The 22,491-nt window shown below is 43.0% G+C and overlaps 1 protein-coding gene across 2 annotated transcripts; it reads right to left on the minus strand.

Moving 5' to 3' along the window:
• Window positions 1-1,307: 1,307 nt before the first annotated feature.
• C10H1orf116 (chromosome 10 C1orf116 homolog) lies at window positions 1,308-13,002 on the minus strand. Of its 2 annotated transcripts, none has more exons than XM_078022726.1 (4): window positions 12,971-13,002; window positions 7,540-7,725; window positions 4,883-5,060; window positions 1,308-3,710 (listed from the first exon to the last, which is right to left on the minus strand). In XM_078022726.1, the coding sequence occupies exons 2-4, from the start codon at window positions 7,642-7,644 to the stop codon at window positions 2,167-2,169; spliced, it is 1,827 nt and encodes a 608-aa protein (XP_077878852.1). In that variant the 5' UTR covers window positions 7,645-7,725; window positions 12,971-13,002; the 3' UTR covers window positions 1,308-2,166. The 2 variants fall into 2 exon arrangements, with proteins under 2 accessions (XP_077878852.1, XP_040133854.2); XM_040277920.2 differs by having other exon boundaries at window positions 12,846-12,976.
• Between the last annotated feature and the right edge of the window lie 9,489 nt (window positions 13,003-22,491).

Genomic DNA, 22,491 nt, shown 5'->3' on the forward strand with positions numbered 1-22,491 from the left:
TCTGGGAGAGAAGTTTCATTTCCCAGGGGTGGAAACTAAACAGGTGGTAGTCCTGACCAACCAGTGTGGGTTAGCATTGTGTTGATGCCAGGGCTCTGGATTCCCACCAAGTCTCAGCTGATGGCTAGTCTCATGTTTCCCTATTAATCAAGGTAATTAATGAATAAGGAAGAAAGCTATCATTCCTCAGGTCGTGTCTTGAAACTTACACACGAAGCAGCTCAAAATAATCCAGTATGTCCAATCATTTCTCTAGACTCCTTATGGGAGTCTGTAATAAGATATAGCTTGGCTAGTGTGGGAGTCCCCATCAGCGGTGACAGAGTGGGTCCTCACTCAGGGCTAGGAACAAGGCACCAGGCTTTTGGGCGTGAGTGTGTGTGAGAAGTGTACATAGAAACTGCCGCACCCACACCCCACATACCAGGACAGGGCGGAGCCATCTGTTACCCTTACCCTAACCTTCTCATGAGGTTCAGAAATTCTGAGCTTGACAGTGATGGGTCTTTGAGGACATGGGCCAGAAATGCTCAGCAGAGCTGCAGGGCACCTTTCCAACAACAGTTCCTTTATCTACCCCTCACACCTGGTCATGCTGAACTCCAACCAAGTCATAGGCATAAGACGTATTTCCTAAGGGGAAGCGAGAGTCATGTCTAGCCATGTCTAATCAAGCTTGTACTCACAAGTCCACACCACCTACTCATATTACCCTCTTTTGGCATTTGCTCAATTGTACAGCTTGGTCAGAGAATCTGCAGGAAGAGGTGTTCTGGTTAAGAATGAGCTATTATATAACCACTTTCTGAAGGTGGGATAAAAACTACAACACTAAATATCCTGAACATTTAGTTCTGGTTGCTTCAGAAGACACTAGGGTCTTGAAGGACCTTAGGGCTCAGGCTTCGACAGTGATTATGGACTTTTAAGGTGGTACGTGGAAGTACAAGAGCATGGTTAAGGGAGGCAGCAGAGAATGGGAATCAGGAGCCCCAGATCCTTGACTTGGCTGTTTACCAAATGCAGAGTGACCATGAATGAGTCTCTGCCCTTCCCCAGCAGGGTTGGATAGGAGCTCTTCGAAGATTCCTCTCAGCTCCAATTTTCTATGTATTGTGTTGATTTCTTATCCTTGGAACTATGGACATTTGAAAATGATCTACAATAACATAGGTCTGAAATAGTTCTGTGGTATTTATAAAACCTCTGGGCTGGGGGCTTCCACCTCAGTATTGACCAGCCCTCTAGTCGGTCGTGTGCAGAGTGAGATAAAGAGCAAGAGAGCAGGAAGCATCATAATATCAGAATCATGGACCACAGCACAGTTTATTATCAAATTTCTCAAGCCCACCGACAAGAACCAGTGCAGGCAGAGGTATGAGTGTGTGGCCTCTTATCCTGCCTTCAAGACTGACAAGAGCTGTCCTGCTATCAGTGAACTAAGAGGGTTAGTCACGGGGAGGGGTCCTCCAGTGGGACTGGTGACACTAAGAAGGCAGTGAGTGAAGAGATAACAAACCAACTTCTCTAGGCTCAAGGCCTTGTCCAGAAGGCCTGAACTGAGAGAGGGATCCAGCAAGGTATGAACCAGTCTCCATTTCCTGCAGGGATTCTAGGAGGCCCACATTCATGTGAACCTTTATGTGTAGATTATAACTCTTCTTTTTGGGGGGTGGTGGTGCTGCTGGGGATTGAACACAGGGCCTTGTGCATGCGAGGCAAGCACTCTACCAACTGAGCTATATCCCCAGCCCCACTATAACTCTTCTTTCAGATCACTTGCATATCCGTCATCTCATTTGACTTTTCTGGCCTCCCTTCTCCATTGTAAGAAAATTTTCAACAAGAGCAGAACTCTGAACCATGCCTTTTTGTGTTACATAAAGAGTGTCAATGATATGTACAGCTCCCCCAAATACACGTGCACATGCCCCCCGCCCTTGGCTATTTCTTCTTCAGAATGCTCTGTAGAGATGGTCAATGGCACAACCACTCTGAATTCAACACATGCTTGAACAAAAGTCTCTCCTTCCCATTCGCCTCCAAGAGCGCAGAACCCGTGAGAGGAGCCCGTGGCTGCCCCAGCCGTAAGCCATGAGGTCACAAGGGCTCCTAAGTGGAGCCCGCAGTCTCTCCTCTTGGTTTAATCTTGCTGGCACTGGTGGCCTACTCCTTCAGCAGCCCCAGCTTCTTCAAGGCCTCCCTCCTATGTTCATCAGAGACGCCCTTTGGGGAAATCTTGACACTGACACAAGGGGGTCGAGGAAGCTTGTCACGGCTCTGTCCTTGGTAGGACAGCCGCTTGGAGCTCTGCCCCTGATCCAGGTCAGCCAGCTTGCCCACCTGGATACCTGCAAAGTCCTTCCCAGTGCCCAGGGAGGCAGGGCGGGGCCGAGAATTACGCAAGACACTGGGTGAGATCTTGTCCAAAAAGGAACCCTTTCCCAGGGAAGTGCTGGTTTTGGGACTCGGGTCTTTCTCAGCAGAGAGGTAGCTGCTCAGTCCCACACCCGAACGCTCCAGAGTGTTGGACTTGAAGTTCATCTGTCTCAGGCCAGGGATGTTGCTCTCCTGGAGAGTCAGTCCTGAGTCTGGCTTTGGCTGAGTTAAGCCACTATTCGCCTTTGGGGCCTTAGGGATAGGGATTGGTGTGGATTTGGTAGCTGCAACTTTCCCAAGAGAGGGTTCCTGGGCAGGAATCCAAGTCTTGCCTGGATAGGGCCCCTGAGCTAGAGCTGACGCTGGAGGCTTCACTGGGGAAGGTCCCTGAGCTGGGATCTTCTCTGCAGCAGGAGCAATTGCAGCTATGGGAGCTGGAGCGGATAGCTGAGCTGGTGCTGGGGCTGGGGAAGAACCCTGGCCCTGAGCCTCCTTGAGTCTGATGGAGCTGGTGGGCCTACTCAAAGGGAGGCTGGGCTCCTCTGGGTCCTGGGGTAGCCCCAGCTTCTCCAGTGCTTCTCTGCGTGCTTTCCTTTGGTCCTGCAGTGAAGAGGACACCAGGCCGGATTCTCCAGCCTCATGGTGTCGGGACAGCCTATTCTGGGGATCGCTGTGGAAGCTGCTTCGGCTGCTCTTCAGAACAATGTTGGGTGGCAGCTTCCGGGGCTTTGGGGCTGTGAGGGGAGCCATTCTGGGATTTGGATCAGCCCCTGGTGGGAGGGAAGCATCTTCAGCTCTGGCATTCCAAGACAACCCAGCAGGAGAAGGCTGTGGCTTTCCTGAGGCCCCTGTGGAGCCTTTCCCACTAGCTGGGTGGGACATGGCCTCTGAATCCCCCTCCACTCTCTCCAGGCGGCTGAATGGTGGGTGGAGTTGGGGCCTAGGCTCTCCTGGCCCCTTGGGCAGGCTGTCTTTCCTACCCTGCTCTGGCTGGGCGTCCTGGAAAGCTGCAGGTGGGGGGATGAGTACCACGTCCAGGTCAAGGGCAGCCCCCAGGGGATTAGCTGGTGCCTGGCAGGGCTCCCTGCTCTGGCTGGCTTGCTTTTTCTCAGGTTTAGCTATGAGTCCCTCAGATTCTCCAGGGAAGTGGCTGTTAGTCTGGGTGGGGCTTTTCCTGAGGTTCTGGTTTCCGCCAATGTGGATATTTCTGGGGAGGCTGTAGGAGCCAGACTTGAAGCTCAAGCTGTGAGGCTCAGGGGGACGGAATGAGGAGGAATGAGTCACCTTCCTTGGCTCTGGTGCTTGCTGAATGATTGTCTTCTCTGAGTTTCCTGCGAGGGTCAGGGAGAACAAGTAGAGAGTGGAAAGAGGTGAGAACCCTGCTGCAGAGGGGAAAACAAATACTTGAACTCTGCTCTCCAACTAAGCAAGGATGGATTTCGTTTTTTATTTTTTTGCTTTTAAAGGGTACCACTCTTGTCTGGAGATCATCTAGTCTAATAGATCAATAACGGCAGATTCCTTTTGACTGAGGATTATTTTTTCATGATGGCTGGGGAGAGGCTGACCCCTGATTGCTCTACATACTTTACTCAGGCTCCTCCAACCTTCTTCAAACGCCTCAAAATCAGGGTTGGATTTAGAGTTGTTCCTTCTAGTCATCTTGGGACTCCTGGGAACTGAGCCCAATGGAAATATTCGAACAAGTGATTTACTCTGGATCTGACCAGTCTATCTTCTGCTTTCACCTTCTCTGAGCCCCTGGCCAATTCTATAATAGCACAGTGTCCTGCACCAGAGTGACATGACCTCTTTCCTTCTTGCACGCTCAGCAGGTGCCTCAGGTGCTGCAAGGGGCACAGCCCATTAATTACTCTATCTATAGGGAGGGTGTAACACATTGTCGATAAATATGCGATAAATAGATTAATAAATAATTGTAACCCTGAAACCAATGGGACTGTCTTTGAGAGTAAAGTCCTCCCTAAACTCTGGGACATATGACCCATGCTTATGTGCCTTCCTGTCCTGTCCTCTTCTACTGAGCCTGAATGCCGCCCTCTTCAAGAAGGGCCTCTAGGTACCACCCACTGCAGCTGGGGAGTCCTTCCCTCTTCTTATCTCCTGTGGCCCTGTCCTCTGGGTCCTCCAGATTAGCTCCCTGGAATGACTCGGTCTGGTTAGAGCCAACCACCCAGCCTTCCCTGAATTCCCTCCTCCACCTGGGGGTCATATCTCTTTAGAACTTTACCACAATAGGACAGTAGCTAGCCAAACCCCTTCCCCTCCCAGCCTCTGCTACTTCACAGAAAGACATAAAGGACTGGCTTGTCAGCAGCCCCTCCTTCCCTCTAGGGACAAGGCTTTATTCTGGCCAAGAGAGTGGTGAGAAGTGCAGAGATCCTTCTGCCTGTGAACAGAGGCCGGGGGAGCTGGGAAGTGACCAAGAGGCACTGATTCTCTGGGTGTTGGTACAAGTGCCCCCTCAGTTGGATGGGCTTACTCTGGGGAACCGGCTGTATGACAGGCAGTGTTCGGAAACCTCGGGGAGTTGTGGCTGGCTCAGACTCCTCCGTGGAGAGTGTGCTGTCGGCCTCAGTGTCCAATGAGCCAATGGTCTCCTCCAGGAATAGCAAACACTCTTTCTCTTCCGCGGACAGGAAGTCGTAGCTACTGTCACTCTGCAGAAGGGGAGAGAGAGTGTGAGAGGGAGCTATCACTGGAGAAACTGGTGGGGCCTGAGAACCACCCTGTTGTGGGGAAAGAAGGCTGAGGAGCTAGATCCTCTCTCTGGTGGCTGGTGCAACTCTGCAAACTCAATGGAATTGTTTCCTACATTTGCAGGCACCAGGGAGGATAGACATTGCCGGGTTGCGGCCCCTGCAGCACCCAGATCTGGTGACTGGGCAGGCTGATGGCAAGAGTGCTTTCTTTTGCTTGGTCCTGGGTGGAATACTTCTGGGCACAGATCAGAAGCAGTTCAAGTTCTGATTTCAGTTCTGTGTGACCTTTGTCAAGTATTTCAGTTTCTCTGATTTAATTCTAGATTATATGCACAACGAAATGATTTGACCTGAAACTTGAATGGTATTACTTTTAACTTTTTAAAATACTTCTGCATACTTGATCTGGTATGTCAAGGACAATATGAAGACAAACAGGAAATGCAGCCAAGTACTGGCTGCCAGGCCAATGGGAACAGTGGCATGACTAGCCACAGATAAGCTTACTAAATACTTTACACTTGACTTTGAAATATGTTCCATGCTGGATTCTTTCCCCCTTATAAATTTACTTTCTTAATGGCATTTGGCTCTGGCTAATATTCAAATAAGTATGCAGTTCTTAACCAAATATTAACTTAAGCAGGGAGGGTGGAGAAACTGGTTGATTAGGTAGGAAGGGAAAACAACTAAATAGACATAAAATGGATCATTTGTGCTGTGAGAAAGCACATAGGGATATTTGGAGGATGATACTATGCCATCCCTGATGGTTCTGCCCATGCTGTAGTAAACCAGGAAGTTTGATGAACTAGTTGCTCTTCAAACAAGGAGGTTGAAGGAAAAACCAAAAGGACAAGTGGAAATGTCCTAAGACTTTTCTTGGCCTCTCCATCTGTCTTCCTGGAATTTGGGACAAACTTTGGGACAAAAGAGTTGTATATTCTCAGATCCCCTCAGATGGCCAAGGAAGATTTTAAGATTACCCTAAAAATATCCTGCAGGGAAGACAGGATGATTAAATAATGCTTCCAGTTGCCTCTGCCCTTAAAGTCACCTGTCTGATGACCGTCTTAGAGCCTGCATGTCAAGGGAAGCCCCAAATATAGCCCTTGAAGTTACTGGAACAAAGATCTTCTTTACTGTCTTTTTCTTCTAAAATAGCCTTGCCGGGATAAGCCAACTCTTAATTTCTCCTTTGTGGGTGATTCACTCTGAAAACCTGGAATCCCTGTCACACTCTGTGTGCAATGGAATGTGACAACTACTCATACTGGCTTCAGTCTATCAGGAACAGGATGATATCTCCCTGTCCCCATCCTCTGGGATCACAAAAAAATCTTGCATAGGTTGTTTGCACTGTGTGTGTGTGTGTGTGTGTGTGTGTCTTTGTGTTGCTTTATCTGCTCCATTTTACATATTAAAATCCATTAACTACATTAAACATCCTTGACATTCTGTAGAGATACTTATGATCTTTACATTTTCAAGACCTCTATAAAATATGAAGCAATACAATCTAAATTCTCTGGGTTATTATGCAGGTGACAATGAACAAGAAAGGGATGCTTACATTTGGATGTAGGGCAGATGGACACTTTCACACAAGCCTTACAACTGAGATTTAAATTCATGCTTCCCCAAATTATAATTTGTTACATGTCACTCACAAATAGCTGAACGGTGATTTTCAAAGTGTCTCAGTCTCTCCTAGATGGGCTTTTCTACACAGAGACAAGACTCCAGTGAGTTAGGCGTTAATATTATTCCCATTTTCAAACTGAGGAGACTGGGGCTTAGGAAAATTAAGTAATTTGCTTGAGGTCACTTAACTAGAGAACACAGATCACTCTGGCTATAAAACTTAAGACTCCCAATTACTCCATTCTTTTTTTTTAAAGATTTTTAAAAACTTTTTTGTAGTTGTAGATGGACTGAATGCCCTCATCTTATTTGTTTATTTTTGTGTAGTGCTGAGGATTGAACCCAGCGCCCCACACATGCTAGGCAAAGGCCTTGCCTCTGAGCTGCAGCCCCAGCCCTCCACTCTTTTCGACCTTCCTAGAAGACTGAAGTAATGCCCTTTGTTGCAGACAACTTCATGAACCCATGTGCTGCAAGGATCTGTGTTCTAGTTTCCACCATGACCTTGGTTCCTAGGCCTGCTAGGAACTCCTCCGTTGAACTCCTCAACCTAATGAAAGCTGGGGACTGGACGGGATTCTCACTGATCCTATCATTCTCTGAGGCTGTCCCACCCTGTGTTCTATAGAACCAAGGGTGACTCAGGCAGAAAGCACCCAGCAATGTAGTGATTCACTCGCTGACAAGGAAGATGAAAGAGAAGGTGCGGAGCAATGAGGGTGGCAGGGCAGGACGGGCAGGGCGGAGCAGGGGTGCAGAGAGCGGGCCAGCCAGCAGACGCGAGAGTACATACAGATCCCGAGCGGGTGGAGGTGGCGCTCATCATGCTGTCGCAGCTGCGGATGCAGGTCTCGGGTTCCGAGCCAGGCCTTGCTGGCCACAGCTCCCTCTCGGGCATCGCCCGAAGCAAGGTGCAGGGATGGTGAAAGGGACTCCCAGAGGGGAAGCGAAGAGAAGCGAAGAATGTCCCAAGCTGGGCCTGAAAAGAGAAGAATCAAAGCCACTGTGAGCCAAGGCTTCTGCGAGGCTCTGCCCAGGCCCAAGACATCAAGCAAGCAGAGGACAGGAAGGGGGCCTTGGAGGGTGTGCCTCCACGCCTGCAGCCTGCACAGAAGGATGTGGGACCTGGCTCAAAAACATGCACAGGGACAGACTTAGGTGGTAGAGAGGCAGTCTAGTCAGAAAGCAGCTTCTATCACTTCTCTTAGTTACCATTTTCCTCCTAATCAGGGAGCTTCATCTACATTGTCTTTAATATAAACAATAAGTATTACAAGGTTTAATTGATTGGGCTGTGGAGGTAGTTGGGCCTGGGTTCAAATTCCAATTGAGCCATTTAGAGTTATTTTACCTGAAGCAAATTACTCTTTGAGTCTAATTTTCCTCATTGAATAACATAAGGATTAAATGTGAGAAGAGCACAGTTTAGTTGGTAGTAAATACTCAAACACTTAATGAATAAAATAAATAACTACTATTGTTCTTGTAATAAGAAAAAGGCAAGATACATCTAGGACCAAACTAAAGTGAAACAAGGGAAGTAAGAACTTAGAAAAGAAGGGTTCTGCTTAAATGTAGACAATAGACTTGAGAGAAAAAAAACAGAGCCCTTAATTGAACTTGCTTTTTAGTCACTTTGTGAATCTATGTAATGAAAAACTCCCTGTAAAACACTTTGTGCATTGCAGGGCCTGCTGTCAACTGCTGTCAAGGTCAACTTCATGAGCATCATCACAGCCACCGCTATGATGGCTATCATCATCTCTCTAGCTTCTGAGACATGAGCTTGGCACCTGCGGTGATTGGCACAAACCTAATTTCCTGCCTGTGCATCTCCTCCTCCATCATTGTATATATTCCCAATAAAATTCCCTAGCTGTCAGAGGAACAAGAGAAAAGTTCTATATAGCTTCATCTTGACTTCAGCTCCTTAGGGGAAAAAATTTCAAGTTCATAGTGACAATAGTAGTATCAAAGGAAGTCAGTGTTGTTTTCCTACTGAAGTCAGTGCTTGTGGGAAATAGAATCGGGCAGGCCAAGGGTGACTCTCTTGTTAAATTAAATTCTAAAACAACTGTGATCAAAGAAGAGTTTCAAGGTCAAACAAGAAGTTGGGGGAGAACTTAGAATTACAATAAAGTTTATCCAATTCGGAATCCATATTTTGCCCATAAAACCATGCTCTCTTTTAATGACCTCTTCTACTTTTCCCAAGATACTAGATAAAGCACCTTAGAAAAATGTATTCTCTAGGAGATGTGAGGACTCAGGATTTGGAAGCCAGGCAGATATCCCTTTGACTTCTACCAGTAGTAGCTTCCAGTGCCAGTGTGAGGTTTGGGCAGGGTTGGGTGAATCAGCCTTCTAACCCGTGAGAGCTGGCAAGTATAAGGCTGCATGGAGCTACTTTTAGAAGGGAGGGAGGGAAGGACAGAACACTGTAGAAAGAAGAGGGAAGATCCCCAAAGAGCCAGACACCAGGGGTTCATAAAGGTCCACAGTCTCTCAGAAGATAAGGAGGGGAACAGAGAGTCAGAGATACCCAGGAAACCCAGTGATAAATTAACATTGGTAGAGATGACTTTTAGGGTTTCTTCGTGAGGTTAGAACCTCAAAGAAAAAGGCATGTGAGAAATCATGTGGATGAAGTTCAGTCATCCCAGCCACATACCATTAACGACTGTCCGGGTTCCGAGAGCACTCACCCATACCTACATTCTTCAGGGTTGAGGCTGTTACAGCAAAGGGAACCCATCTCTCATACGCTTTAGGCACACAGGAGGCACTCAAAAAATGCTTGCCATCTGTCCTGGTGTCTGTTGGGTTGAGCTGTTGGGAGGTTTCTCCTTGGCTTCTAATCTACTCCTGTAAAATTGTTCTTGAATATTTTATATCACAGAGAATATATGGCTTAGTGGAATTTGGGCAATGTTTTCAGTTAAATTAATATTTATGAGCACCTAATAGGCAGTGGGGGTATAAAACAGAATAAGACAAAAGCATTGTTTTTAAGAAGTCAGTGTTGATCCAAGGGTCTGGTTTGGAGCTTCAGTTTTCTTATATGTAAAATTGGGGCAATAAATATTTAAGGTGATTCACCATAATTAATGTAATTTTCTCTCTGAATGAGTGAGCAGATGCTGCCTCTTACTTTCAGAGAAAATTGCTACCCTTGATCTTCCAAGTATGCTTCAGGCTTTGCAGTGGGTCACCAGGTTTCCTTCTTCCCAGGGAGGCCTTTCGCGCTCACACTGCAGACCCTGAAGAGTAGGAATAGTCTTGCTCAGCAAGAACTTGGCATGCTACTCCAAAGTGCTCCCAGATGTGCTCATTAGACCTTCAGAATAACCTGGTAACTGAGACAGTTGGTGACATTTTCTTCATTTCACAGGTGTGAAACCTGGGGCTCCTCCCACTATCTCTTACCAAGAAAAAATGATAAAAAACCCAGAGCTACATATTCAGGACAGCTATGGATCTGGGCCCCTCCAGAGGGCTCTCAGGGACAGCCAAGTTGCCAGAGGGTTTGCACCTAAAGAGGGGTCATTGATCACTCCTGACTGAATACTAAAGACAGGATTGGCATCCTCTTCATTTATTTCATATCTTAAACTCCATGCATTTTCTGGTTCAGACTTATATTTCCAGGACAGTTTATTGACCTAATGGCAGATATATATTTCCGGAGTAAAGAAATGACACTAGATGGGTGTGGTGGCACACTCCTGCAATCCTAGAGACTCAGAAGGCTGAGGCAAGAGAATTGCAAGTCAAAGCCAGTCCCTGAGAAATTTAGTGAGACCCTGTCTCAAAATAAAATATATTTTAAAAGGCTGGGGATGTAGCTCAGCCCCTGAGTTTAATCTCCAGTACGGCGAGGGTTTTTTTTGTGAGGTTAGCACCTCAAAGAAACAGGCATGTGAGAAATCATGTAGATGAAGTTCAGTCATCCCAGCCATCCACCATTAATGATTGTCCAGGTTCAGAGAGCACTCACCCATACCTACATTCTTCAGGGGGTGGGGGTGGGCAGGGGGATGTGCAAAGAAATGACGCTAAATGCCAGGGAAGATCATGTCATTGGGCACCGTATTAATCAATCTCTGCAGAGATGATGTGAACTTGAAACCAAGCTGAGTGAGCCCACAGGTGCTGACACATCTCTATACCGAGCTTTCTGACCCAAAGAGTTTGAGCAGTATTCTTCCCATCTTTCCGTCCCCCCTCACTGGCTTTGCCCAACCCACATACAGCATTTCCTTCCACCAACTCCATAACCTTGAAACTTGAGGGCTATATCAGGGTAGCCATCGAAACTGGAGGTATTTCTGCCAGATAAGAAACCTGAGAAACAAGCACAGCAGTCAAGGTGACAGTGTAGTGTCTTTTCACCCTTGACCTCTTTGGGGGACTTAAGAGGAGGGGGGAATGGGCTGGGAAATATGCACAGCCTATAGTCAGAGCCACCCATCCGAAGGCACATTAAATATTAACCACTTCACTGAAACTAGCCAAGTCTTGGACAAGAGTAAATAAACTGCATGTGGCACTCTGGCATCTGAAGCCTGTGTGGTGGGAGAGGGCTCCAGTCCCAGTCTAAGTTCACTGGAAGAGACTTTCTGAACAGATCCAAGCCCCGCTTAGCAGCCCCTTCCATGAACCCCACCCCATATCCTCCAAGAGCTCAGCCTCTCTTCTCAGTAGTCAGAGAGGTTTTTGCTGACTACCTAGAAATGTGCCTTGGGCTGGAGAACATCCTAAGAAATATTCCAGGAGGACTGAAATTTGCACTGTGTCGTCTCCCTTTCTACGAGCACAAGGACACGTTTCTGTGAGGGTCAGGAAACATTAGAATCTCTTTGTCACCAGTGATATAAGGGAAAAGATGGATAGAAATACCCTTTGTGCAGAAGGGCCTTATTAGACACAGCTGGTGACCATCTCTGCTGACAAGTTCCCCATCACAGGCAGTCCTCAGGCAGCTGGTGTGGTGGGCTGTTTGTGGTAGGGGGGAAGCTAACATCTAAAGTTCCATTGACCCCTTGAAACCCCTTTTAGTACTGTGTGCACCAGGCCCTGGGAATCTGTCCCTGAGGTCTTTCCACTGCACAGGAGGAAAAGAGGCAAAGTTAGGGACCAAAGTGTTAACCCCCAACGTGGAAAATGGAATGCTGACTCTTCTTCTACAGCCAGCTTCCTTAAGCAGGTACCCCTGCCACACAAGGGCCACCTGGGACACCTGAAGGAATATAATGCAAAACCGATGCCCTGGTCTAGTTCTCCTCTCTGTGGACTTTGCCACACTATCTTGGCCTGAGCCCCACTTGGAACTCTGACCAGACTCAACATGTAGCCGTGAAATATCAATGTGGGCGCGGCCCCGGCACAGCCCAGTAGCTTTCCGTTTGCCAGTGTCTCTATCTACTAATAGGAAAAGTTGGAAAAGTAATGAGTTGAACCCAAATAAACTTGACTTTGTAGCTAGATTATTGGTGGGTTTTCCAAAGATGAACTGGTAGCACATTTTAAGGTTTTTCGGATATCACAAGTCCTTACAAATAACCTAGCACAGTCCATACCTTACACACCTGTCCAGCAAGAACTCCATTATCAACTTCCATGATTGAACATATACACACTGTGCCCTTTATTTAAATATAGATAGACACTGAGTTGGTAAAGCCATGGGAGAGTTTCCAGTTAGAAATGCAATGGAAAACCAAGGCACTCTACTCACCCGAGTGAACCCCATTTAAACCTCTTCTGCTCAAACTTTTCTCTTTCAAAATCACACCTCAATCTCAATTGCTCAGAGATGGAAATTTCCAAAACAAGTCCATTTTCTTTTCTTGTTTGTAAATATGCTTACCCAACCTAAATAAATAAAAAGGCTTTCCTGGTCCTGGTCTAAATTCTTAAATCTCAGCTACTATCCTGCTCTGATCCCAGGCTGGATTCAGAGAATTGAACACAGGGGGAATCCTTTAGTTGGGGTGTGGAGAAGCACCCCACTTCTCCCAGAAACCATGAAGCTCTGACTTCTCCTGAAACCCCTCCTCTTGCTGCAGAATAAGCAAAGTTGGTTAGTGAGTCACTCACCTTCCCTGGGTCAGGGGGCTGAAGGGAGGAAAGAAATACCCTTTTATTTCAAAGGGCAGAGATGGAGACAGACACTGCTTCCCTGCCTCCTGCTGTTTTCTTCTTTTGACCTCCTCCTGACTTACCTACACAGGTAAATGCTTCATCCCTGCTGCCTCACCACACCCAGCCGCTGACTCTCAGCCAATCCTAGCTTCCCTCCCCACTTCTCATTCCAGCTGTTTCTCCAGGGAGGGTGTGGGTGGGAAATGATCAGGGCGGCGCTGTTCTCACTTAGCCAATCGCATCCTGCTGTCCCTTGCTCCCTCCCATCCCCCTAACATTTAGAGCCAATAAAAAGAGTCATTAAAAAGAAAAAAGGGCGGGGGAGGTCTGGAAGGTGGAGGAGCTGGAGTCAGTTTGAGCTAAGCATGGAGGAAAGTAGAGAAAAGAGAGTTGGCAGGGAGGCTAAAGGTACTATGACTTTTAATCTTGATATAAAGAAACACGGACCGTCCCCCTGGCCAGTGTGCTTTCTGTGGTCCTGTTTAACTCTTGGTTTCCTGTCCTTCCTCCCAACTTTCACCTGGAGAAGTATTCCCCTGAATTCTTCAGGATAAAACCCTCAGTGACTAGTTTTGCTACTAGCTTTCAGAACTGCTCACGATCACTTTTGTCTCAAGCCTTTTCCTAGCAGCTCATTAAGTTAGCAACTCCAGGTCCACTGAGCAGGCACCCTAAGGCCAGGGATGCTGTAGTTGAGCCATCAAGGCCCCCATACTTGCCAACAACCCCCTTGGCCTCCTTTCTTTCTGGGCAAATGGAACCATTTTTCTCCCTTGAGGTACCTGGGCTGATGAAAAAGTGTCCTGACAGCTTAGAAGGAGAGAATTGGAACCCTTGTTATTTGGGTCCCTGGTTTCTTTGGGCTGCTCACGGAAGATGGTAATGGATATTAAATAAAAACAAACTAAGTTACCAACCAGTTTAGCAACTCCTGTCTCACTTCATGGGGCAGGTTTTTGGCACCTGTAGGGTGAAGAGAGTAGCTAGGAGAAACCACTGCTTTCAGGAGGAACTCTTCCTCCAGGCGTGGAGGCTACTCTCCCAGATGTGGTTTTTGCCCAGAGCTGATATTTCCTAGGTGCAGGTCATCTCAAATACCCATTAGCTTTTAAGGTATTTTGCTTACTAGCATTACAAGGGCTGGAAGAAAAATTAAGATTGATGCACATAATAATTGTCAGCTCTTGTATGCTAAATATCATGCAAAGTATTCTCATGAATAATTTTTTTTATTTCAACCTCAAAAGTTAGGCACTATTTATTACTAAGTCGATTTCACAGGGAGGTTAAATAACTTGCCCAAGGCCATGTTGCTAGGAAGTGTCAGAGCAGGGATTTTAATTCAGGCAATATGACCTCAGGGTTGCTATGTATCAATATGGTGCCAATCTGTCTCTATTTTGGAGAAAAACCGAGTGATAAACGTAAAATACACAGAAAGTTTTCTGATCTAATACTACTACTTAAATTTATCCTTTCCTATTTCATTTATGATTTAATTATTCACATGTTTAATAAGAAGATGACACATGGCTTTCATCTTTTCTCTTTCTGTGATCATAGTTGGGTAGGAAAAAAGATGTGCAATGATCCTGGGCCAAGGTGAAGGAGAGGCAGGCAAGACTTTGAGTAGGAAGGAAGTTGGAGGAAGCCTGGGATACCCAGCACCTTTGCAGCCGACAGGACAGCAGAGCTGCCTTAGAGCACTCCAGGGCTATGGCTTACTTCCTGATATGTCATTCAAACATGTGTGATGTCATAATACTAGCAAAACAGGAAGGGCATCTCCAAATCATAATTTAAATACCACTAGAGTTACACCCAAGGATGGAGTCACTGAAGTTGATCCAGCTTCATAGGTGTGTGATTTGAACATTTGCTAAAAGAAAAAAAAATGACTTGTGAGCATTAACTTAAAAGAGGAGAGTAGGCACCGTCTGTGAACAGACATTGCAGTTTATAACAAAATTAGGATAATAATAGAGCCCTCCATCTTTTCCCAGGTAGAAGCAGGGACACAAACAGAATAACCCTTCTTTTTCTTTTTCCCTTCAGAAATTTCCTTTCAATAATTATGAAATATTTCAGATACCATAACACTGTACTTAACTCTGTTCAAGCCAAAGCCAAAGATACTTAATAAACCTTAGCTCCTCTCTCTGTCCTTCAAAGCACACATACATCTTAACTGAAAGAAATCAAGTCCTGCCTTAGTGCTTCTCACCTTTCGTGTTCTTAAATGTTTTCCTTGGAATTGATCTTGGTTTTGCTTTGATTTATTTTGATTTGGAAAAAGATGAAGTCTCTTAAGGTTTCAAGAGAATTGGGAAGGTAGCCTGGACTACAGAGGAGGGAGGACTTCCAAAGTCAGAAATTTCTGGAAGAATGACTCCCTCCCGATGTAGGTCATCATTTGAGGAGCAATGTGAGTTATTGCTCTATGTGTATGAATTCACATTTGATGACCTGACTCTGAAGTCTAATTACAGCTCAGCCCACCTGAGTCAGCAATTTCCATACCCTTCCTCCATCCTCGAGGGCCTCTGCTGTGCAGTCATCTCCTTTGTTGTCAGAAGCTCCTTTCTGATTCCTCAGCATGGCCTCCCAGTGTGGCTCTCACTTCCCCATCCAAGTGTATGCATGTGTGCGTACACACACATATACACACCACTTCAAAACCGAAATACACCACAGACAGTAATTGTTCAATCTTGCCTCTTTGGGTTCCTTACAAAGTTGAACTGGAAGAAATAGTTGTGGACCAGCATTCAAACCATCCATGATTCTTATTCCTATTATAGTCACATCTATTAGTGTCTTCTCCCTTTCCTCTCCAAAGGAAAAATGAAATTACTTTGAACGCATGCAGTCACCATCCTTAGAAAACACTTAGTGGCTTCTCTGTTTAGGGTACTATGTACTGGGGCTCAGAGGGTAACCTCTTAAAATATTGAGGACAAAAGGTTTATTATCCAAGTAGGGACTAGGAAACCAAGAGCTGACTTTAAAGAGAACATGACTAGATAACGATTCAGATGAGGTTAATTATAACTTGGCTATAAATCAAAGGTTTGATAGACCAGATTAACTCATACAATAGATCACCCAGTTCGAACCAGAGTAATATTAATACTAAGCCTAAAGTAATTAAACAGGAGCTAAAGGATATAATTAAGTAGAGCTGGATGAAGAAGTTCAGGCATTACTTATTAAGTAATTTCTGAGGTGTGCTTCATTTTTTCTATTTCTTTTTAAAAGTAGTATTTCTTTGACCTACCTATTACAGAAATTTGGAGGATGTCCTTTTCTTCCCAAAGCATGTGAAAGTTTGAGGGCTGAAATAACCCATTAGCATCGAAGAGTTGGTTAGGAACATCTAACCTTAATATGTTCAAAATTGAACTTGTATTGTCCATGTCCAAACCACTGAAAAGTGTCCTTTGTTCTCTCTCCGCATGCCAGCTAACTGCGTCATACCTGTTCTCACCTAGGCGCGACAATTCCCAGCCATCCTTGAGTATCTCCTGTGAGATAGCTCTCAAGTCTATTTCCAACCTTCATTCTCTCTACTCTGGTTCAGGACTTCACTATTTGTAGGATCATGGACTGTTAAAGATGGAAGAGAAATCGCTTGCTACACATCTTCCATTTTTTGTAGATACACATCAGTTATTCCTCTCCTTAAAATACTTTCATGAGTCTTCACAGCATTCAGTAGGAAATTCCAAGTCCCAATTATGGCATAAAGGGACTTTCGTGAAGTTGCCCTACATGTGTGTCCTATCACATTTTTTTCTGTTTGTATTCTTTACTATGTCCACACCTAATTTTTCTGAAACTTCCATGATTTCAAGCTTCTGGGCCTCCAACATGCTATATCCTTTGTTTCTCCCTTATCCTTCTAGCTTTGTCTATCCTTCCTTTAAAGTTCAGCTCAAGCACCACCTTCTTTTGGAATAGGATATTAGGTATGATTTCACTATAATCTCTTTTTGAATTTTTCATTAATTTTTAAAAAAATGCATTACAATTCTTATTACACATATATAGCACAATTTTTCATATCTCTGATTGTATATAAAGTATGTTGACACCAATTCATGTCTTCATACATGTACTTTGGATGATGATGTCTATCACATTCCACCATCCTTGCTAATCCCCTGCCCTCTCCTTTTCCCTCCCACCCCTCTGCCCTATCTAGAATTCATCTATTCCTCCCATGCTCCCCCTCCCTACCCCACTATGAATCAGCCTCCTTCTATCAGAGGAAACATCCAGCATTTGTTTTTTGGGGTTGGCTAACTTCACTTAGCATTATCTTCTCCATCACCATCCATTTACCTGCAAATGCCATGATTTATTCTCTTTTATTGCTGAGTAAAATTCCATTGTGTAGATATGCCACATTTTTTTATCCATTCATTCACTGAAGGGCATCTAGGTTGGCTCCACAGTTTAGCTATTGTGAACTGTGCTGCTATAAACATTGATGTGGCTGTGTCCCCGTAATATGCTGTTATCTCTTAACACAAGGACGTATTTCTAGCTTTAATCCACTAGGATATAACTGTCCTCTCTCTCTCTTCCTGTAAATTTTGAACTCATGAAGGGCACTAAATTTTTGTATGTATAATTCTTCTAATAATTATATATAAGGCCAAAACCAATGATAACTTTTTGGCAACTTAAGTCTTTAACAAACTTGCCTTTTAAAAATCCATTCTTTGAGATTGTAGTGATAGATTATCCATGTACTACTATAATTTTATTGTTTTTTCCCTAAATTTGAATAAAGCATAGAGGTCTTTGTGTATGTGTATGCTGCATTCCACCTGAGGAAATAAATGGAAGTGTGAGAGTGCGTTGTGTGTATATTTTTAACTTTATAAGAAATCACTAAACTCTTTTCCAAAGTGGTTGAACCATTTCGTATCCTCTAGGGCAATGTTTTGATCCATATCCTCCATATCCAAATCATAACAATCCCTGTGAGTCTGAGATACTTACAAAGGCCTTTAGCTGATGATGCTGTACATCATAATGATTTACAACACATATCTTGTAAGAAGTTGACTGATTTTATCTTTCTTAATAGGCTTCTAGCGTGCTTTATGTTCTTTACTCATTGTTATGGATATCTAAAAATTGATTAGTACATACGAAATATGTTTAATAGTACTTGCAAAGAAGCTTAGCTTATAGCAAGTATTCAAAGAGTGGAAATCCCCGGAAACACCACTCGTCTCCTAGCAAATGTCTAACGCTCTATACAGAACTGCTTATTGAAATTGCCAACCTAATAAATCTTTTGCTTCCTAAATTTGTAATTTCTTGAACCACTCTTTAGATAGTTTGAATAAAATACTCCATCAGTGTGAATTTTATTTATTTGCTATAATGACTCATCTTAGCAGTAGACAGGGTCACAGGACAGAATCAACAAGGCAATAGCCATAAGAGAGGTGAACTGATGAGACTGCGGCTGTCTCTTTCTCTAGAGTTGGCCCACATTCTCCCTTACTTCACCCCTAAAGCCTCTTGCTGTTAAGATATCTGGCATATTCCCTTGAATATATATTTTTTACTCTCCCTTGAGCTAGCCTTTGTTCTCTCTTGAATATGTATCTGCTTTTCTACATAAAACTGTCTCTGAAAAAAAATAATAATGAAACTGTGACTATCTTCTACTTGCTGTTGCCATTGGTTACCAGAAATGTCACCTTTAATTTTCTGCTCCATATACCAGCATTTCCTACTCTCACTTTTGATTTGATATTATTGGGTACCCCTGAGCCACCAACACCTCTGTATTGATCACATGACAGTGGATTGGTATCAGTAAGAATCACAGGTAACTGCCTGACAATTGCCACGATTCTTTAGGAAGCCAAATTTCCCAAGTTTGAGACCACTCTTTCTCCTCTTTCCTCAAACCTTCTACCTCTCTTTTACCCTTTTCACTTTCAGATAATAATTTTGCCAAAATTTTTAAAATATTTAGTAAGAAAACAGTAGCCAGGCTGTTTCCATCACCAAATTTATAAACCTACCCTTCCATTATACTAATTTTCTTTTTTGGTACAATAGAGCACATGTTCTTCCTGTAAAATTCTATCATGTACATGTGCTCTGGATCTCATATCATGAACTCAATCTCTGCAGCCTTTTCTCCTGTCACTTTGACCTTTCTACTGAAAAAATCCTCACCAGCATTCAAATACACTATGGTGTAGCATAGTGCCTCTGGACCATACAGCCAGCTGCAATTCCCTAGTTTTTCATTAACTAGTTGTGTGTCTTTGGGAAAGTTATTTAACTTTTCTAAGCCTCAGTTACCCTATTTATAAAATTGGGTTGATGCTCCCACTAGTAGTAGATTAGTTAATACATGTATATAGTACTTAGGAGTGCCTGGTGCATAGTAAAAACTTAATATATATGAGTTGCTCATAGTTTAAAGCTTAAATCTTTGCTCCCATGGTCCTACAATTCTCTCTAACTGTGTTGGCTCCCCTTCACAGCCATACTTCTTGGGTTGTTTACATATCTTTCCTTATCTTTCATTTACACTTTTAAAATTTTTATTTACTTACTTTTTAATTTCACCAAAGTTATACTTACACAAATATAGACAAATAATTCTAAAAGACTTACTAGAAAACAATACTAGATACATAATTTCCTGTTCTCCAAATTCTTTTGGGATTCCAGTCCATATGTTTATGCTATATCTTCATATTTTCTCCTTTCTACTATGCAAGATAAGGACTTTGCTCTCTCTCATACTGTTCTTTGTCCCTCCTTATGTCATCTACACCTACATCCTATACATTTTTGCATTTTAATACTTAATATGTACTGCATATATATTATTTCCTTTCATGATTTAATAAGTGCTTTCCACAGTTGTGCAATGAGATATACTATGGTTACTCTTTCTTTTCCATGTTGCTTTACACGCCCCTCCCACCCATTATGTAAATCTCTTCTCAGCACTTTCAAGGACATTAGGTATTCTATTAATCTCATCTTGGAAAAAAATTTCCCAGAGAATTCTGACCTGTTTTCATTTGGCCAAGTTGTTCACTAGGGAATTCAATGACTACTGTTTCTTAGAAAAATCATTTCATTTTGCTCTTTTGTTGGATTATCTATAGAATTCATCTCTTCCTCTTTCTTGGGTTCTCTCTCCTTTTGCTACAACACATTCTCCAACAACTTCCTGAAAATAAATGCATAAGATCTTGTTTGCCCGAAACAATACCGTTATTCTATCCATAGGTGTGATTGATGGAATGGCTAGATAGTGTTTGGGTTAATGTCTGCTAGCTTCAAGTGTTGTTAAAAAGCCCAAAGCATTTCTGATCCTAAATTTTAGGTCCTCCTCTTTATCGTCAGTATTCTGATATTTCCATGATGGTGATGATGATGATAATGATGATGATGGTGATGTGCTAACTCTTAAAAGTCTTTATTTGAACCTCTTTTTCTAGTTTGGTATAAACCCCTTAGAATTCCCGATTACAAGAGCTAATAAAATTCCTTTGAGAAGCCTTATTAATCTGATGCTTTCCTTAAAATGCTCTACTGTCCTCTTAATGATTTTATGATAAATATCAAGGCTAATGTATATTTCCTTATACCTTAACTTCATTTATTCATGTTTAACTCATCAAATATATATTGAATGTCTATTATGCATCCAGTACTTCATTAGGTCCTGGGCATACAATATATAATGATAAAAGGACAGAACTGGTTGGAGTATACAAACTAATTTGGGACACAAATATAAACAAATACAACCTGGTAAATATTAAATGGGGTAGGTGCTTAATAGAACTAAAGGCACTCTTATCTGGGATCCTACCACTTCATTTTGAGTCCCTCTCCTTGTTTAACACACTGTGGACAGAATGATCTGAAAAATACTTCATTTCCTCCTGCAATATTGTGTTTTCAAATGCTACTTAGAATGTTCTTACTTTTCAACTAGTTCCCATTCATGCTTCTGTTTTTGGCTTAGATGTCACTTTCTCAAAAAGGCTTTCTTGGATTCTTCAATTTTAATTTGGTTCTCCCACCCATTATCTCTTTAACCCCTTTTTATTCCTTTACAGTAGTAGGTGTTTTTCTCACTCCAATATATACCCAACACTCAGGGCAGTTCCTGGCACATCAGATCATTAAAAAATACTGAATAAATTGGTATCTATATAATCCTGAGGCATTTGACACTGTATTTTGGTTTGTTGTTTTAACAGCTTGTCTAATTATTACTTATCTTCTCTAAGCCAAATTTGAAGTCATCTTCTCAGCCTTCATTCAAGAGTAAGAAAAAGAAAACTGGGTCTTTTGATGTTAAAGGATGAATCCAAGGGGAGGACCATTTTGTAGGTCAACATAATTCAATCTGTTCCTTATTTTGTACTTTTAAAAGTGTGATTTGATCAGTTTACTGTCTTTATCATATTTCTGAGAAAAACCTTTCACCTGTTTCCTTTTTTTTTTTTTTTGGTTGAATTATCTAGAACTCATACCTTCCTTTTTCAAGCTCCAGCGGAAATAATGTAATCCAACAAAATTTAGGAAAGACTTATCCACCCCAATGCGAAGAGTTAAGCATTTAATGTTTTTTTAGGCTGTTGAAATTTTTTAATTGCCATCCATTGTACTATCAGTCTTCAGTTTTCTTGGGATTTACATTAATCTGTAAATTTCATTAACTGGTAGTGAGTGAAAATAAATACTACCGATAGAAGTCAGAAGTATCTCTAAAGCTGAACAATGATTTTAAACTGATTATTGGGCCCCATCAACTTCTGAGAATTTTCATTTCTTAACAAGTTCCTAGGAAATGTGTTGAGAAGCATTGCTTATGGGCAGTTAATTTTCAACAAGCTACCATCACAGAGCCAAGACTACATATAAACCTTTAATGTGGATTGGCTTACTTATGTTCAATTTATACTGAGCCCAGGATGTATTTTTGTCCTGGTACAGATTAGACTGCATTATTATGGTTCGACTTCCTTACTTTTAAAAACTTATTGCAATGAGAGTTAAATAGTTCAATTTAGAGGGCCTAAATTCTGATCAATTCTAATAACCTAGTATTGTTTCAAAAAAGAATTTAAATGTTGACATCAAAGACAAAATAAGTTCTTTCAGAAATATTTCCATTTTCAAACAGATGTAAATTCATACAGATTTGTCTATTATCAATGAACAGCAACCCTGGGCACAGTGGTGCACACCTGTAATCCCAGCATCTCAGGGAGGCTGAAGGAGGAAGATTGCCAAGTTTGAGGCCAGCCTTGGCAACTTCGCAGGGCCCTGTCTCAAAATTTAAAAGGGCTGGGTATATAGCTCAGTGGTAAAGCCCCCTAGGTTCAATTCCCAGTACCTAATAAATGAAAAAAGATAAAATGAACAGGAGCATTCAGTCTTCCAACTTGACAGAAATGATACTGAATTTGAGCTTTGGGGAGCAGATTCAGGGGAAAAAAATAGTGAAGGTTAATTTCAAATATTCTCTGGTGTTAAAAAGGAGAAACACTCCTGTTGAGTCCACCTAAATATAATCAAAGTAGTCGTC

This window comes from Ictidomys tridecemlineatus, chromosome 10 (genome assembly GCF_052094955.1).
Source record: "Ictidomys tridecemlineatus isolate mIctTri1 chromosome 10, mIctTri1.hap1, whole genome shotgun sequence".
NCBI classification, from domain to species: domain Eukaryota; kingdom Metazoa; phylum Chordata; class Mammalia; order Rodentia; family Sciuridae; genus Ictidomys; species Ictidomys tridecemlineatus.

Coding starts and splice junctions, on each gene's coding strand:
- C10H1orf116 (XM_078022726.1), bottom strand. CDS start 7,644: ATGCCCGAGAGGGAGCTGTGGCCAGCAAGGCCTGGCTCGGAACCCGAG. Junction 5,061..7,539: donor CCTCCACCCGCTCGGGATCT/GTATGTACTCTC, acceptor CCCCTTCTGCAG/AGTGACAGTAGCTACGACTT. Junction 3,711..4,882: donor CATACAGCCGGTTCCCCAGA/GTAAGCCCATCC, acceptor TGACCCTCGCAG/GAAACTCAGAGAAGACAATC.